Source organism: Vulpes lagopus, chromosome 19 (assembly GCF_018345385.1).
Source record: "Vulpes lagopus strain Blue_001 chromosome 19, ASM1834538v1, whole genome shotgun sequence".
Lineage (NCBI taxonomy): Eukaryota > Metazoa > Chordata > Mammalia > Carnivora > Canidae > Vulpes > Vulpes lagopus.
The window spans coordinates 45,018,615-45,038,452 of NC_054842.1; the positions used below are offsets into that span (position 1 = coordinate 45,018,615).

At 43.2% G+C, this 19,838-nt stretch overlaps 1 protein-coding gene across 1 annotated transcript in view; it reads right to left on the reverse strand.

Moving 5' to 3' along the window:
• Window positions 1–19,838, reverse strand: part of WWTR1 (WW domain containing transcription regulator 1) — a 132,338-nt gene that overhangs the window by 16,962 nt on the left and 95,538 nt on the right. Inside the window, exon 4 of the mRNA XM_041734487.1 lies at window positions 8,277–8,479. Coding sequence (XP_041590421.1) covers window positions 8,277–8,479 — 203 coding nt within the window. The remainder of the gene's footprint in view (window positions 1–8,276; window positions 8,480–19,838) is intronic.

Sequence of the window (19,838 nt, forward strand, 5' to 3'; positions counted from 1 at the left end):
GTTAGTGTCCTGGGAATTCACAACACACCAAGCAAAGCTGTAAGTTCAGATTTTAAAGGCCAGTTTCAGAAAGATCTGGAAAGCTGCCCCTAGTAGCCCCACCCCTCCGCCTCTCCCCCTCCCCACACAACTGTATTTTTTTTTTCTCTATCCAAGCTGCGGGTGGAAAGACTTGCAAAATAAAGGCTTGAGAATCTCTTTCAGAGTTTGTGGTTGTCCATCTAGGTCCCTGAAACGAATAATTATATGTGGGTTAAAAATAAAAAAAACAACACCAAACCCCTTTCCTAGCAGCTGGGGAAGGGGGTGGGGTGTAAAACAGCAAGGAGGATGTGAAAGACAAATGCTGATTTGTAAGTTGAAGATGTCCCTGGAAGCCAACCTCAAACCTCCCTTCCTTCCAGCTCCCCGCTGGCCTGCAGCTTGCCTGTGGAATAAATCAACAGAGGAGGTGAGAAAGCAAACAGCAGTTGAAAGCGTCCTGTCCTGTAGCCCGGCCTGTCCTTGGCCGAGCGATGCAGCCAGCCAGCTCCTGCCCTCCCTGGAATGGGCTTCAAAGAGAAGTGAAATGACAATAACCCTCCTGAGGGGGCTCTGCTTGACTTAAGCGTGTGTGGCCAGGGGTTCAACAAAACTGCAAGATTGGATTGTTTTAATTATAAAGGGTGGGGTGAGTACAGACAAATGAAAAAAAAAATAAAGACAATATTTTGAAATCCTAACATTAAAATAGTTATTCTGGTGCAGAAAAGTCGCTGCCTCTGCCAAAACCCTCAGGGACCGCAGAGGCAGAAGGCTGAATTATTTACCTTCTTTATAGGAAAAAAAAAATTCCCAATGTAAATTTCTTTTTAACTCTGTGCCAAGAGATTCTAGAAATTCATTGTCACATTTCCTGGAGCCTCCCTTTTTCAAATACCTCATCATACATGCTCAGCTGCCAGACTGTTGGTATGAAAGAAGCGTCAAACCTCTAACGCTTTTTGGGGAAGACATTCGTTGAGTCCGTGATGATTAGCCATGGTGTGTCTGCTGCTCTCGCAATCCGGATGTAGATCACAATCTGGTGTTAGGCTATAATCTCTGTTGTCCCTCAGGATCACGTTCAGGAAAACTTTACAATTTAGATATTCTCTCTCTACACACACACACAATAGCTGAATGGATTCTGAAACGGTCTGTTTCTTTGTGCCTTGGTGATCTTCTGAAGATCACAAATATGAAGTTGCTTTTCCTTGTGCAAACTTGGTGACCCTCTATTGTAAAAACATGTTCAGTTTATAGCATTTTTAAAAGGGGCCCTTGTAGGGACGCCTGGGTGGCTTAGTGGTGTAGCGTCTGCCTTTGGCTTAGGGCATGATCCCAGAGTCTCAGGATCGAGTCCCACATCGGGCTCCCTGCATGGAGCCTGCTTCTTCCTCTGCCTGTGTCTCTGCCTCTGTGTGTCTCTCATAAATAAGTAAAAGTTACAAAAAAAGGGGGGGGGGTCCTTGAAAAAAGACTTATATTGATATTATTCCTCAGCAGCATGAGAACCCCAGGTCCTTTCAGAAAATGGATCAGTTCTGGGACTCGTAGACAAATAAAACAGTGACGGAAACCAGCACTGAAGCTCTCTGGAGAGCAGGGACCAAGTCCGTCTGTCCGCTGTGCATTTAGTACCCAGAGCATTTCTTGGACCAATCAATGACTGAACTTACGTCGCCAGGCCACCAGAGACGGAGTTACATACTGGTTGGACGACATGACCTCTGACGTCCCAGTCAACCCCGGAGCCTAATTCCATGAGATGCTTTTCTGGAAGTTAAATTATAGCTTCTGAAGCAAAGACAGAGAAATAGCCACCATTTATGCCTCATGGGCTGCTATAATACGGCACTTTTAACCTCTCTAAATAGCTGTTCTTCACATGACAAATACCAGGCTCCAGATTCTTCTCCCAGAGCGGGGCTGCTCCCAGCCGGGCGTGTCCGTCCCCGGCCTGGTCGGGACGGGCTGCTCGGGCGGCAGCTGGCCGGACCCCGCGTGGCTGTCAGGCCTAACAGAAACCTGTGGGGCCTGCCAGAAGGATTCCGAGGCCTCCCGCCCAAACCCTTGTCCCCGTCCCCGTTGCCCTGGCAACTAGAGGCCAGGCTTAGTCAGCAGTTTTGTTTGACAAGCTGCATTCTCGCGTCCACGGAGCCCCAATTAAGAGAAAGGCCCGGGTAAAAGCAGCGCCGGGTTTGTCTAGGAACAATCACGGTTTCTCAACAAGACAGGGCCTGAGAAGGGGCAAGGGGGAGCGAAAGCTTCTCCACTTCAGAATCTTCCAGGCCCTGGGGGCGGACAGGAAGTCCTTGAGGTTAACATCTTCAAGGCAGAAGGCCCCCCAGCTTCCTAATTAAATGAATAACACACATGAAAAGAAATACTCTGCTCAGATAGAGCCATGACTCTGTTTTCATGTCAAGGAATTGTTCTTTGAGACGAGTAAATAGTGACTGACTGAGAAGCCTGTTTCTCAATTTCTTAGCAGTTACCAGAATTTTCCATTTCTCTGGGTAAAGTTGCAAACATGCCCTTTATGATACTGAGCAAATACTGTGTTGATTTTTAAGCTGTAACAGCAGAATCGTCTACAGCCATCGTGGGCATGCGTGGCTCACGGTATTTTAAAAATTATGTCCAGCCCTGTTGTAGAAAGGATCCGAGGCAGCTTTATAATAGATATATCCAAAGTCACAGCACAACTACCATGGCTGATACAGAATAATCAAATGATGTCCCCATATATTAAGGTGAAGAGATAATAAAACAGGAGTATGTGCTACCTGTTTTGTTTTAAAAACAGAGCATACGCACAGACACATACAAAGACCGGAGAGAAAGCACCAGCATCCATCATAGCCATTCTCTGAAGACTATGAGTGATTATTAATTTCCTATTTTTTAGTATCTCAAAATTGTTTTGCAATAAATGTTTTATCTTGTGTGATAATTTTGCTTTCTTACTATTTTAATTGATACACAGTAAAATCCACTCTATGGTATCCATTTCTGAATTTTGACAAATCGAGATACAGAACCGTGCCACTACCCCCAAAATTCCCTAGCGCTGCCCCTTTGTAGGCAGCCCCCACGCCCCCGACCTCCAACCCTGGCACCCAGTTACCTGTTCTCCGTTCCTATAGTTTTGTCTTTTTCAGAATATCATACAAATGGAATCATAAAGATCTGGCTTATTTCGCTAAGTAAATGCTTCTTTCGTCTCAATCAGGAAAAAACAAACAAGCAAAAAAACCCTACTCAGTTATATTTGTAGAAATTAAAGAGTTTATTTTTCTAACTAAAAAGAAAAAAATGTTGGGACGCCCAGGTGGCTCAGCGGTTGGGCGCCTGCCTTCGGCCCAGGGCATGACCCTGGAGTCCTGGGATCAAGTCCCACATCGGGCTCCCTGCATGGAGCCTGCTCCTCCCTCTGCCTATGTCTCTGCCTCTCTGTGTGTCTCTGTGTGTCTCATGAATAAATAAATAAATAAATCTTTAAAAAAAAAAAAAAAGAAAAGAAAAAATGTCAAACTGAATTCAAAATTCTTTTTAAAGAACATGAAGATACCAGGAGACACACCTTCAACACACCTTTCTTTTCTCCAGTTGCCATTTCTCTAACGAACATGAAGCTGCCTCTCCAGGTTTGGGAAACTTCACAAAAACAAAACTCTCATTATACAATAAACAAACAAAAAACAAAAACAAACCATTTTTCTCATTATCATGGACAACTGAAAAGGTCTTTCCCAAAAACTCACTCTCCACAATGTCTGCGATAGATGCCTGTAGAAGCAGGGAAACATCCATGCTCCCAAGAAGACTGCATATTGCAGACCTGGCTAGGATTCCCCTGCGCTTGTTCGGGGCACCCCTTAGCTTGGTGCACCTGCCACATCCTGAGATACAAGAAGTTCAACTGTGGCTACTGCAGCCAATGCTAAATTGTAGGGACCATTTTTAATGAAATGCTCCTACTTCAGAAGATTCCTAATCGAGGGAGATACCAAATACCCGACTGGCCCTTTGATCCTAAAGGCTGTGGCTGCTGTTGGCCTGAGGGGCCACTGAACACAATAAAGAAGTACCCTCTGTACATCACAGAACTCTGTGCTGTGGTATGTCTGCCCTCAGCTCCAGAGTATGAAAGTAGGAAAGAGTTTGAATTTACCCATCTGGCCACAAATCTGGATTAGTTGTAATCATTTTGATCTCATCATTTTGCTTGTCTGTTAAAGGTTTAAGTTATCTGGGGCACCTGGGTGGCTCAGTGGTTGAGCGTCTGCCTTTGGCTCAGGTCATGATCCTGGGGTCCTGGGATTGAGTCCCACCTCCGGCTCGCCACAGGGTGCCTGCTTCTCCCTCTGCCTATGTCTCTGCCTCTCTGTGTTTCTTATGAAAAAATAAATATTTTTCAACACGTAAACACTGGTTGGATAAATGAATGAGATAAAGAAAAGAATGAAAAATACAGGGCAGCCCCGGTGGCCCAGCAGTTTAGCGCCGCCTTCAGCCCGGGGTGTGATCCTGGAGACCTGGGATAGAGTCCCACATCAGCTCCCTGCACGGAGCCTTCTTCTCACTCTGCCTGTGTCTCTGCCTCTCTCTCTCTCTCTGTGTCTGTCATGAATAAATAAATAAAATCTTTAAAAAAAAAATGAAAAACACAATTTTCCATCCTGAAATAATGAAGGTTCACCTCAGATCTATAATCAAGCTTTCCTTACACCCATTTGTTGATACTCTACATGATTTCAGTGACCACGAGTTAACATGTGAGCCCCTGGCATCATGCGATGTATGTCAGGTTATGCGATACCAACTGAGGAGCTTCTTTCTCCATAGGGCAACTTTGTCAGACGACACACCTGGAGGATGATGGCATGAGGAAGGAAGAGGTAGACGGAGGGACAAAACCAAATATTCACATAGTATTTAATTGATAAGGAGCTTTCATGTTTATTATATGCTTAAGGATGATCACAATTTTCGGAATGGTGATTATTTTCCCAAGAACTAGGGAATAAATTCATCTACTCATTAAATTTACCAACCTCCCTTCTCACCGTGGAGATAGAAATAGGATGGGTCCTCTCTCTTGGAAATTCTCTCTTGATAGAACTGCAGGTAGGTCAAGGCTGCCTGCAAGGCAGGGGCCCTGAGTAGGCAGCTTGCACAGCTAGGCCCGCGTGTGAGCAACAGGAAAGCCATGCTCCTTACAGACTGCCCAGTGAGCAAAGGAGATTCAGGCGCTTGTTGACCACCGTGGGCATGGGAGTGGGACAGGATGAAGAAATGGAAATCTACAGATAATCTTCAGACCTTCGTAATCATGGGGCACCAGGGTGGCTCAGCTGATTAAGCATCCAACTCTTAATTTCAGCTCAGGTCATGATCGTGGTCGTGGGATCCAGCCCTGCGTTGGGCTCTGCTTCTCTCCCTCTCCCCCTCCCTCTGCTCATGCTCTAGCTCTATAAATATGCAAGTAAATACATAAATAAATAAATAAGTCTTTTTAAAACAAATCTTCAGACCTCACCAGACCACCATTTCCTCTGCCCTTATTCCAGTTTTATACCAGATTCTAAATAAGGCAGCTAAACGGTTGGCCAAATATCACCTTTACTAACAGTCCATTTCCCTGTCCCTGGCTTAAGTGTAAATACTGAGGCAGAAAATCATCATCATCAGAAGAAGAAGAAGAAAGGAAGGAAGTAAAGGAAGGAAGGAAGGAAGGAAGGAAGGAAGGAAGGAAGAAAAGGAAGAAGTAAAAAAATCCCACTATGATAGATATAATCCATACCTGAACAATCAGGCATCTTGGCAAAAACCCCAGAAAACTATCAGCGAACACTCCAACACTATTTACCGTAGAGCCTTAAATAGTATCTTTGACACTGAGGAGCAGGCTGCTTCTGGATGGGGGGTAAAAACCTGCCATGATTAAGAAATCCCTTTAGATCTCTTTTCCTGTATTCTATTAACTAAAATAAAAGGACATGAGAACCATCCATTCCACCTCCCTCTCCTCCTCTTAACTACACACACACACACACACACACACACACACACACACACACAAGCTGAACTATGGGAGCCTCTGCGAGCAAATCTGGACATTCCTCCCCACTGTCCTATACAGTAGGATTGCACAATATGATGCAGCAAAATGCTCCAAGTTCCACAGCCTCTAGGGATCAGCATTTAATGAACTCGGTTGGCATTTCTGTAATATGAACCATCAATACTACATTCTGGTTCAAAGGCACCTATGGTTGGAATAAAGGAAACAATTTGGGGCACTTTTCCCCACCCCTCTGCAGAAATACTTTCCGTGGGAAAGGAGGAGGTGGGGCAAGAGAAAGAAACACAGAAAGTGGCACAAACTGAGAAATAAATCATTCTTTGCAGAAACCTCCACAGCCTTGTGCAAAGGGGGAAAAAATGCATGAAAGGCTCATTTCCATATAAAACTAAAAGAAAAGTTATAAATGCTACCATTAATACTGTTTAGTTTATTCTATATTCTGAAACAGAAAAAAATATTCCAAATGGAATTATTATCCTAAGACAAAAAAATAATTGTTTCCTGTTAGGAAACATGATACTGTATATCTAAAAACAGCATAAACAACTGTTACCCTGAAATAACCATAAACATTCAGACATAAATCCTCAGGGAAAAAGGCACAACTGTAGTTAATGTTATAAAGCTGTATTCCTCAAATTCAGAGGATAGTTCCACTGAACAACAAAGCACAATTTATATTCATTTCTCTCGTCAAAGACTATGTCTAAGGACTTATTTTAAATCTCCACGTCTTTAAGACCTCACATTATATAGATACTTTACATCCTAGAACTTGATGAGAAATACAATATTCATTTATAGAAGTCAATGTATATTTTTGAAAGGATCAGATGTAACTAAAAGGAAAGAAGCAAAGTTTACTGTGACACTCCTGGGTCTTACAAGAAAGCTCTCTGGAATGGTTAAAACTACTTATTTCCCTTAAACTAGTGAAAGGAGGCCACTCATGTATCTTGCTTCATGTGAGTGATAAAGCAAAGTCTCAAGAATTAGAACAATAAACTGAAGCTTTCCTCCCTAAAATGTAGTCAGCAAAATTTATGAGATCTAAAAACACAGGCTCCATTAGTTTAGCAACACAGAAGAAATATCCTGTTCTTGCACAGATGGAGACACTGAGGGAGGCAGAAAACTGTGGGTTCCTTCAGGGATTCTGTTGTATTCATTTTTTGAAGTGCTGCATCCACCCTGACCCATAGAGGACACCCACCAACATTCCGTCCACTGACTAAGTGATGAATGAATGAATGAATGAATGGAGTATGGCAAAAGATGCCTGATCAATACCCACTTTATCAGAGCCTGTATGCAAACATTTTTCCTTTCTCATTCTCCCTCAATCTTTTTCATGTTCTGTGGCGGACCAAAGATGGTTGCAAATCCTTTGTCATTGTGTCCATGGGACGGACATCTCTTCTGCTATCTGCTTTAATCTAGGGCAAATCTGTGATTTCTTTGATTAAGAGCATATGGAAGAAGTGATTCTGTGACACTTTCCAGAACCAGATCCTAAGACGCTGGCAGATTCTACGTCTTGTTTCTTGGAACATTCTCTCTGGGAAAACCAAGCTGCTATACATTATGTCCCACTAGTGAGACTGCGTGCTAGCTAGAGGTGCCATATATAGATACTCTAGGTTTTAGTTCCAACCGGGTCCAGTCTTCCAGCAATCCTTAAACATGATGCCACACACCTGAATAAAGCCATCTTAGACCCTCCAGACCAACCCAACCACCAGTTGAATGCTACTAAATTGGCCTTCATCAACACCACACAGAGCAGAAGAACAGGCCAGCTGAGCCCTGCCCAAATTCCTGACCCACAAAACTGTTTTAAGCCACTGTGTCTTGGGATAATATATTACACAGCAATAGTTAATTGGAACACAGTATTCCTCTCCTTATAGAGATCAGCAGTAGAACCCAAAGGCAGCATGCTAACATAGCTACTCCTCATACACATATGTTTGGCTCTGAAGACAAATGCAGGTAGATGTTGGGAGAAAAAACCGGATTCTTAACTCATATGGTCTGGAGTAGGCTTTGGGCCTTGAATGCTTCTAGACAAAGATTTGCCCCAATGGCCAGCAGCTACCTACCCTCTAGCCTTGGCACCCAAGATCATGGAGCCTCCAGCAGGTACCACAGAAGGCCATACCTGCCTCATGAGCTCCTCTTGACGCATTCTGATCCGCTCTCTCTCCATCTGGATCCTCTGAAGCCGGAGCTTCTGCTGCTGCTGCTGTTGAGTGGTCAGAGCATTGGGCATGCTCATGAGCCCTGCTGGTGGGTTCTGGGTAGGGTGGTTCTGCTGGCTCAGGTTAGTGGGTGCCATTTGCTGCTGGTGCTGGTGATTCATCACTATAGGAGGGAAGAACATAAGGGGATTAATGAACAGGTCCTACAATACCTTATCAAAAAGAGACCATCAGAATGCTCTGTGCTTTGGCATATAGATTCCTGAGATTCCTTCCAAAGTACTTTCCTGTTAATCATTACTGTTTAAGTCATTATTACCTTAATTCAATTCGTGGAGACTCAGGTACTGGCCCCATTCCTGACTCATCTAGTCTTGGCATTTTGTGCCCTGTTAAAAATTACTTCACACCTTCCCTGTGTCTAGAGCACATTTTAAGCTTTAAGAACATAGTGGTCAAAAATAAATTCCACAAAAGGTTACCACAACATAGGATGTAATTTCAGCAGGACATGTGGGTGTGTGTGCACCTTCTAGACAACCTGCATGTTTACGGCAGAGCTAAGGAGGGCATGACCTTACAGATATACGGCGGTGGACGATGATATCTACGGTGATGAGTGAGACAAGCAAGATATAAAACACAGCACCTAGACCAGCCCCTACACAGGAGGACCCACTGATGCTTCCTTACAAAAGGGGACCCCAAAGAAGCATGAGCTAAGCTCAGAAACAAATATCTTATTGAGAAAAAGAAATGTTTTAGTTTTCGCAAAGGGAGAAATTAGTGTGAAAGAAATTACATGAAAATGATAAATCACAGAGGCACCTGTGTGGCTCAGTCGGTTAAGCGTCTGCCTTTGGTTCAGATCCCGATCTCAGGGTCCTAGGATCGAGTCCTCCGTGGAGCTCTCTGCTTAGTGGGAGTCTGTTTCTCCCTTTCTCTTCTGCCCCTCCCCCTGCTCTTGCACACATTCTCCCTCTCTCAAATAAATAAAATCTTTAAAAAATGATAATCACAGTGCAGTCCATTACACACTGGACTCTTGGTTTCAGCTAAGGTTGTGATCTCAGGGTCTTGGGATCAAGCCCTGCATGGGGCTCCACACTCAGCATGGAATCCGCTTAACACTCTCCCTCTCAAATAAATAAATGGATCTTTAAAAAAATGATAATCACATTTGTGATTGGATAAAAGCATCCTAGAAGTGTTTTAAATGTCTTAAACTGCCGTTATCTGCATTTCTAACATCTTAAATTTTAGCATGCAGTACTGCTTCACTTGAGGAAAGCATTTTAAAATCCTTTAATAAATTCTATAATTGGTATCCCCAGGCACAAAAAAAACAACCCATCTTTAAAAAAAAAAAGTGCTAGTTTTTCTTAAAACCGTTTACCAGTCAAATTTGCTTAACTTCTGCCTTGGCAATATCCTATAATTAGGAAAACCATGCCTTTCTGTCTATTTGCTCTTACGCCAGGGCCCAAAACAATATATAGTCTTGTATACTCCATTTCTAAGGAAAAACTCAATTTTTGCTATATTTGGTAACACTGTCTTTAAAAAGAAAACTATTAGCATCATTTATTTAAAGTCTAAAAGTTAAATATTTTAGACCTTTCATTGGGAAGACATGGACATCATGTGGAAACAGGTTTTTGCGTTTCTTTTTTAAATTTAAATTCAATTTGCCAACTTATAGTAGAACACCTAGTGCTGACACGTCAAATGCCCTCCTCAGTGCCTGTCACCCAGTCACCCCATCCTCTCATCCTCCTTCCCCCTTCTGCAACCCTTTGTTTCCCAGAGTCAGGAGTCTCTCATGGTTTGTCTTCCTCTCTAATTTGTCCCCACTCAGTTTCCCTCCTTTCCCTTAGAGTCCCTTTCACTATATCTTATATTGTAAAAACAGGTTTAATAGGCTAAATTTTTTTTTTTAATAGGCTAAATTTTTTTTTTTAATAGGCTAAATTTTAAGTGAATTTTAAAATAAATTTTAAAGCTACCTTACGTAATATATAATATGCAACTTTATGCTACTTTATGTAACATATGCATATATATAACATATTCATTTAGTGTGTATTTATTATACACATTAAACATATATAGAGGCCCTTCACTCTCTCTCTCTCTCTCTCTCTCTCTCACACACACACACACACACACACACACTCGAAAGAGAGCACCAACACAGAGGACTTTCTGTGGACAAATTGGTTTCCTTAAGGAACGATTAATTCCATAGCAGGAACTTCCTCCGGATGGGGGTAGAGGTAGGGCAAAAAACATTCTTTTTTTAAAAAATTTATTTATAACTCACTCAAATCTTGACTGCATTTCCTGTGTGCCAGGCACTGGGTTTGGAGTTGGATAAATAGCTCCTGCCCTCACAGGAATTAACAGGCTCTTGGGAGGAATGTGTGAAGAAATGAGGTGAATTTACATGTGGAGCTGCGGAAGGCCAGAATGTTCGGAGGTTTTGTCAGGATTCTTAGGAATGATCCAGCCCATCCCTTTATTTTATGGGAGAGAGACTGAAACCCGAGGGCGGTAAAGGGGTGTGCTCCGGTGAGCGCCAGGTAGAACCAAAGCCCAAGAGGAGGCCTCCTGACATCCCGTCCACCCGCTCTCCCAACTGTCCTCGGCCGCCCTCTGTCACGCCGTACGCTGAGGAACAGAGACAGCTGCTGAAAGGAGAGCAACCCTCTGAACGGTCTGCCTGCAATAGCAAGAAGCTTACCAATTAAACAGTAGGTCATCAAAACAGGGCCTTGGGCCCAGAGCTGCTCATCTTACAAACAGGAAGAAGGGTTCAAGGAAGGTCTGGATAGACAACTGTCTGCTCCTGAAGGGGAGGTAAGAATAGTTGGGCACATTTTGGCTAACCAGCACCTAACCAGCCTAGGATTTCCTTTCTGCAGAACCCTCGCCTTCTGGCACCATTCCTGGCACACAGGGAGGCTCACTAAATGATGAGACGAATGAATGAGACAAGTTGGCAATTCCTTGTATGTTCTCGGTTTGAGAACCGAAAAAAAGCACAGCCCCCGTGGGTGCAGAATTACTGAGATGAGAGTTTTGTTGATCACATGGCCTTCTAGAAATGGTCAGAACATTTTACAACCTCTATTGGAAGGCCTGGGTAGGAAGTCAGGGATTGTACACACACTGTGATCACCAGGGTGGGGGGGGTGCTCTTAAATACAGATGAAAGGTAAGACAAAGTCAAGACACGCTGAAGGCCTTGATTCATGAAGACCTCTTTCAGCCCGAAAGGAAGCCAACATGGAAGAAGAATGATTATTTCCAGGGACAGTCATTTCTGAACTTCTGAAAAGGCATGCTCTTATTTTTTTTTCTGACGTAACTACTATAGACAAAAAAAGATGCCCAATTGTGTCTAGAAGACAAATCTGTAAATTAAAATATTTTCAATATCAGAAATCCCCAGACTAGGAAAAAGAAGCCTGAAAGGTTATTTATTTATGTATTTATTCATGAGAGACACAGAGGCATAGGCAGAGGGAGAGGCAGGCTCCATGCAGGGAACCGGACATAGGACTCGATCCCAGGACCGCAGGCCCCCAGGACCCCGGCACCACACCCTGAGCCGAAGGCAGATGCTCAACCACTAAGCCACCCAGGCGTCCCGGAAAAAGCTTTAAAAAGTTAGTTGTTTGTTGGCAGCACAGAGGTTATTAATTGTAAAAACTGCCCCGGTTCTGGGAACTTAATGATGTGACACAAACATGGAACAAGACTATCTTCAGTGACTTGGGGAGATTGCCCTGTCAGGGTACAAAATCTGCAACTGGACTCTGTGCGTCAACTCCGCTCAACCACCAAATACTGCTCGAGTTTATTAGTGTCTGCCTCCTTATCTGGGGGGGTTGGAGGCTCGTAGAGGAGCTCTTCTGAAGCCACACCCTTGCTAGTCTTCCAAACACCAGGCCTCACACAGACACCGACAGGGAGGAATGAGGGAGACGTTGCTTTCCCCCACTTAATTTTGAATCAATCGTGCAGACTGAAACGTCTCCAGCTATTAAGTAAAGAGACTAGAAAAGAATGGAACTTGGACAATGGTTTTGCTTTCAAAATAAAGCACACCCGCCAACAGAACTTTGGTCTGAGAAGATTCACCACGGTATTGTGTACGACAGCAAAAGACTAAGACATTCAGCCCACCAGTGAGAGGTTATGATCCATCTGTTCAGAAATTCTATATGACTGTTCCCGAGAATGAGGGAGCTCCGTAGGTATGTAAATAGAACAATCTCTAGGAAACACAGTTCAGAGAGGAAAAAAACCCAAGGGATGGGATTATATACACGAGCATGCCATTGCCTGTAGTAGTTAGAAAGGGAGGACATATATACGTATACAGCGAATCCCCCAAGGAGGATACATGAGAGACTGGTAACAGTGGGTTCCTCTGGAGAGGAAAAACAGGTCAGGGATGGGAGGAGATCTTCCTTTTTTTCTTCTGTACCATTGGAAGTTTTCCTATGTGCATTTATTACTTATCTAAAACATAAAGATACAGAAGTAAAAAAAAAAAAAAACCATAAAAACGTGATCAGGCATGCATCCAACTCAATTATTTTTTTAAACTCAATTATTTTCTTGATGGACTGAAAGGAGGCAACCCCAGAATTATCTGCTAAGCAACAAATATAGCTTAAGAATGTAATCAAGAGGGCAGCCCAGGTGGCTCAGTGGTTCGGTGCCACCTTCAGCCCAGGATGCGATCCCGGAGATCTGGGATCGAGTCCCACACCGGGCTCCCTGCACGGAGCCTGCTTCTCCCTCTGCCTGTGTCTCTGCCTCTGTGTGTGTGTGTGTCTCATGAATAAATAAATAAAATCTTAAACAAAAAGAATGTAATCAAGATCATCCAAACTGAGAGCCGACCTGGTACAACTCCTCCTTGCAGAAATGACAAAAATCAATACCCAAAGGAAAAGTGAATTTGGTCACGGTCATAAAATGGTCAGGGGCCTAGAAGCCAGGTGTCCCAGGTCCACTGAGGTGCCCGTGACTCAATCCGCCACTCTGCTCCCTCTAGTCATTTGATTTCAAACTATTATTGAACCTTCTCTGAGCTTATAGCTCATGTTACTGATAGTTGAGGTTCTTTGAAGCCACTGCTTTTGTCAGCTACTCAGAGAAAATGGGAGCAGAGAAGGTCCAAGACTGAGAAATAGAGAGGAGGTCCTCAGGAGAGCACAGGAAGGTAAAACATGTAAATCTGCAACACATATAACACAACTTGGGATAATATGCCAGGACATTTTAGGGAGAGAACAATAGTTCAGCTAAGGGAAAAAAAAAAAAAAAAAAAGTCAGAGTTTCACAAATGCAGTCTCTGAGGCCAAACCAGTTAAGGGTAGGTTGCCATTAAATGCCTCAAAAAGGCTAAAGACCTCATCAGCTCTAGATTTTTGCCAGTCCCCACAGAAAGGAATAACCCAAACAGAAGATTTCTCCACTGAAGCAGGAATGTACCAAAACTAAAGCAGACACGTCTTTTTTTTTCTTCCAAGAGAGCCAGAACTTAAATTTAAAGCCACATTTATCTTTTTCATTGTTTTCATCTCCTTTTCTTTTTTTTTTCCCCTTTCAATAATTGGCTTTCTCTTCTTTTTCTGGAAATCAATAAAACCATGCTCTGCAGCTATGTGGCCAGAAATATTTCATTGCTATTATTCAGTATAAAAGAAAACACAAACTCCACAGCATCTGAGATCCGGACACCCGTTTGATTCAATGACCGTGTCCTTGGTGAAATAAACAGTCAACACAGGAATGGGGTGTGGCCAGGGGTGGGGGTGACCATCCCTGTTGGATACGACCCTTTAGTTAATGCTACCCCGAGCAATGTACACTGGTGCACCCTCTGGACTGCTCCAGAAAACACACTTGGTCACTTCTACAAAGGCCCAAGAGTATAGGCTCAGGCCAGGCCAGGAAGGTCCCTGAACTCGGTTCTAAGCCCACATGTCATTTGCTACCTAAGAAACAAACATGTAAAAAAAAAAAAAAAAAAAAAAAAAAAAAGAAAGAAAGAAAGAAAAAAGGTAAAGGCTTCACTCTTGAACTTTTGCCTTTTGCAGCACAAGGGAATGGGGAGCAACAGCTCATAAAGTGCTTTGGCAGCTTCTCCAAGCCAGGAGCTGCAGACGATGAGGGAGGCCAGTGAATCAGAGGCTGCCCAGTACGCCTCCTGGAATGTTTGACAAACGTCTTTTTGGCCTCAGAGAGGTTCGGTGACTTGCTATTCTTGTGTCCTGGGCTTGCTTCCCACATTTTTAAAATAGGCTCAGTTACACACACACACACACACAAAGACACATAGCAACACACAAATGCACATGTGTGCACACACACACACAACCACAAGGAAACAAAATCTTAAGGGGTTAGGTTCAGCTATGAACCTAGGCCTGGATGGAGCTGGCTCCGAGCAGGTTATGGAAAGAACAACCAGTGTGCCGATGGCTAGAAGCCACACCAAAGCCCTAGAAAGACACAGAAATTACTTTATTCCCTTCAAATCCTTCTCCTCAATTCACATGTGTGTCTGGGGAGGAAAAAGAGGAATGTCTGTGGCTGGTATGCATCTCTCATCTCATTCCCAGCCTCCTTTCTCCTTGGGACACACTTCTCAGCTGAGAGATCACTATACCTGGCACTTAAAGTTGAACCTTTAAAAATACACGGTTCTGTCAACATGTCAGAGGCACAATTCCATTTAAGTGAGCAAGAGGGCCTCTCCAAGCACTCCATGACTTTTTCCACCACCCCACCCCCGGCACCCACTCCCCAACACTGCTTCTGTCTATCAATAATGGAAAAGTGTCACATGTTGCTGTCTATGGTTCATTCGTTGCATAAAAATATAATATCCATGGGTTCACATTCATATAAACAAAAGGCTGAATACATAAATAAATAGAGGGAGAAGAGACAAATCTGAATGGAAGAATTTGAAATAATTTAATGTAGATACACTGTCCTCAAGGAGGGGAAGCAAAACTCTCACTCTTTAACAGGGGGTTGTGTATAGTGACCTCCTCCCAGAGAGTACAGTCCTAAATGGGAGGGGGGGAAGAGTCACTTTAGAGGGAAGAACTCCTGTGTGTCAGCCAGATGATCACGGTCAACCTCAACAATGATAAGTTGTAGCGATAGCATAACCTTTGATAAGATGTGACAAAAACAGCACTTCCTCCCCAAAAGTCCATCATCCCAAGTCTAATCAGAGAAAAAACATCAGACAAATTCCAACAGGGGGGAATCCTCAAAATCTCTAAGCAGTACTCAAAACTATCAAGATCATCAAAACAGGGAGTCTAGGAAGCTGTCATGGCCAAGAACAATTTAAGGAGACATGACAAGGAAAGGTAATGAGGTATTCCCTATGGGACTCCAGAACAGAAAAAGTCAGTACGTAAAAACGAAGGAAATCCCTGTATCAATATTGTTTCATCAATTATAACAAAGGTAGCACACTAAAGTAAGATGTTAATAATACGGGAAATTGAGTAAGAGTGCATATGGGAACTCCACCTTCTCAATTTTTCTGTAAATCTGAAATTGTTAAAACAAAACAAAAGAAATAAACCCTCTGTGTGTATATGTTTGTGTAGTAACCATATCTTCAATAAATACCACGAACTGTGCAGGACACTGTATCTTCTATACTATCAATTCATTTTTATAGGGTACATAAAAATGGACACGTTTTTATAAGCTATATTAAAAAAATGGGTAGATATTCCCAAAAAACATGGTCTCTAGTGTGTTCCATGGGACCAAATAGATACTGGGATAGAATAAAAATATAATGGTAGCTGCTTCCAGAGGTGTCCCATGGTCAAATAAGATTGGGAAATGTTGGGCTAACCAAAGTGAAAAGAATCTATTTTATTGCAGGATTCCTCAGAGCCTTTAAGGCTCTAACAGACAGTGAGACTTTCCAAGGAGGAGATAGAAAATGCAGCACTTCTCAGACTTGGAAGACGAGTGTTCTCCTGAGCAGGAACACTGGGAAATGCTGGTCCACTGCAACTTAGCAGATATGTTGGCAGTACTGAATTTGAACTGAATCGAAGACGAATTACTATTTATTAAGCTCTTACTATGCGCTAAGCCCTTTACAATCAACTATGCAGATGTGTAGGAGGACGTGGAGCCAGAGAAAGGAACACAGCAGCCGGCTGAAGAGTGAACAAAGTAGTCTGACTTGCCTAGAGTTACCTACTGCTGTTCAAGATACAAAGGAATGTAAAAATGGAGAAAAACAAAACACAAGGGAAGGCAAGGGTTAGAAAAGCCTGCCAGAGTATCTGCTTTACCTTCTCCATAAGCAAGTTCTGATTTAACAGGAAAGCTTCAAAGTTAGTTTAACGAGAGAGAGGCAGAGACACGGGCAGAGGGAGAAGCAGGCTCCCTGTGCGGAGCCTGATGCGGGACTCGATCCCAGGACCCCAAGATCATATCCTGAGCCCAAAGCAGACACTTAACCACTGAGCCACCCAGGCATCACCCTGGTTTAACTTTTATGTCAGTTTTCACAGATGGTGAGTAAAACCTTGTTACATTAACCTTACTTCCATATATTCAAAATAACCTATCTTTTAGGGTGTGTGTGTGTTTTTTTTAACTTGCTTCTGTGATAAAATCACATTAAATGTTCCAAAGAATCCTTCCAACATCATCCTTTGAGAGTGGGGAAAGCTTCAAAGAGACTGACTTACTTTGAATTCCTGGTTGCAGTTTCCACAAAACAGGTGAATATGCAACATTCCAATACACACCTTGGGTAATACACTTGATTTGGAATCTAGGAAAAAACTTCCTCAATTTGATGTCTGGGCTAATAAGCTTATATAGATTGCATGAGAAACACCTTCCCGAAACCCAAGTACCCTATAAGAGGGGAGCACAAGGGCTCCTGAGTCATGACTGTTAGAACTGAAAGCTTGGGGCGCCTGAGTGGCTCAGTCAAAGGTCTGCCTTTGGCTCAGGTCATGATCCCAGGGTCCTGAGATCAAGTCCCATATCAGCGCCCTGCTCAGCAGGGAGCCTGCTTCTCCCTCTACCACTCTCCTTGCTTGTGCGCTCTCCCTATCAAGTAAATAAATAAAATCTTAAAAAAAAAAAATCAAAGCTCAGCCATCATTTCATTTTTCCATCCCCATTCTGCAAATGCTAAAAGGGCAACCAGTTGTCCTGGTCTGACAGAGACTGAGGGGTTTCTTGGAACACGGGATATCAGAGTAAAGCCTGGATGGAAGAGTCCCAAGCAGATGGGGTGGTTGGTCACCCTAGGCCTGTGACTGTCACGGCCCCTGGCAGCAGAAACCCCTCACCACCACCACCAAGTTTCCTGCCTCCATCCTAACGTATCCCCCTACAAAGAGAACCAATGTCAGTATGAAGGAGCCATTCGAAATTTAGAACCACAGTCCGGCAGCCCAGACTAGCTCTCAGTGTGTCTGTCCTCCATGGATTACAACTAGCTGACTGTCCTTTTGTACCCACATTACCTAATAATCAGACAGGAAATATTCCTCCTCCACTTACTCTGTAACTTTTTAGGGAGGTCGAGCACTATTTATGACATTGCACTGCATCACTCCTAAGCATGCACTTGGTTAAGTCTGAATGTCAGGAAATCTCTCCTGTTGGAGTCTTGGTTGGGGCCATACATGCTGAAGAGAAGCTCTTTTAACAAATTCTGAACTGGGGCTGCCTGGGTGGCTCGGTTGGTTAAGTGTCTGCCTTTGGCTCAGGTCCTGATCTCAGGGTCCCGGGATCGAGCCCCAAGAAGGGTTGCTTTCTCAGGGGGAGTCTGTTTCTCCCTCTCCCTCTGTCTCTCCTCCCCCTCATGTTTTCTCTCTCCTTCTCAAATAAATAAATAAAATCTTTAAAAAACACCGAACTATTTTTTTCTGTGATTTGAACTAATTCTTGTCTTCCTGAGAGCTGGATTTGTGCTCTTTATATAATAGAGCTGAGAAGGAGCCAAGTGACCCCCTACCCCTCGGAACCAACCCCAATGATATGGATTTCCTTTACAAACACAGAACAAAAATTATTTAGTGCACTTCAGATCTGCCTCTGATGAACAGACACTAAATACTATGCTCAGTTTCAGGCTTTATGGGTCAGAAACTTATAGTGACCATCATTCCCATAATCTTACAAGTGAAAATTTAATGAATACTCGGTTTTTATGACTATTTTCTCTTAACTTCTAGAACATAGCTCTCTGCTCAACATCCATTTCATTTTGCTCTCTTTTATTATTAGTAGTTCACAAACTCAATTTCCCCACAGTGCTCATTACAGGTGCGGTCATGTATTCACCCTACTTTTAACACTACCATAGAGGTTCAGGCTGAAAGAGACCAGGGTTCTCAAATCTTTCCTTAGCAGTCGGATCCTTCTCTAGAGTCCATGTATGGCAGGAAGCAGAGGCAATCCTCATACGCAGGGGTTCAGTTCAAAGCAAGCTTAGAGCCTGAGTTGGTGCCAGTGGGTAAAGGAGCACTTAAATGGCAGTCCCTTGGACCGTCTTCTCTAAATCCTCTGGTCTGTCTTTCTTCCTTTTCTCTCTTAAGATTTTATTTATTTATGAGAGACACAGTGAGAGAGGCAGAGACATAGGCAGAGGGAGAAGCAGGCTCCCTGGAGGGAGCCCAATGCAGGACTCGATCCCAGGACCCAGGATCACAACCTGAGCCACCCAGGCACCCCTGGTCTTGCTTTCACTCTGCTTTTCTTACAGGCATTTCTCAACTCTTGTATGAAAATATTAAACAAATTTTAAAAACCTGAACACACACCACTTTCGGAGTCTGGTTACTAACTAAGCTTAGCTCCTCTTCACATCACCCTAAAAGCCCGGCATGGGACCTTGGGACACAATTTAAAACCAATGACTGCGGCCAATTCACTCATTTTAGAAGCGATCCTTGGAAGGATAAATGACTCAGCACAAATCACAGGCACATTCTGTGACAATCGTAGGAAGCCCAGGGGATATACTAGAGTGTCACAGAGGGCATCAGTTGCACTGATCATCAATCGCTGCCCAGAGTTCAATTCAGTGGCAAGGATGTGTTTCCTTTTCCCTATTTCATGAAAAAGCCCGATGAAGACTAGTGTAATTAACTTATTTATTATTACAAAATGATTAAATCACCATGAATCACAGGTTGGGATGACCCCGTTTGTGTAATCTGGCTTTACAGAAAATGGTATGGGGCTTTCTTCTTCAGTCTTTAAAAAAGAAAAAAAAGGCAAATCAGGTAACTTTTTAAAAACTACATTTCCTAATTCAGGAAGGTTTAAACAAGAAGAGGGGCTGGCATCAGGCAATACTAGACCTTCTGGCCACAGCGGCTTTCAGAAAGTAATGATATGCAACCGGACGAAGCCAAAACATACAGGTGTAAATCGTTTCTGACATATGTGCAGACCCAGCCACACCAAGCTTCAAAAATATT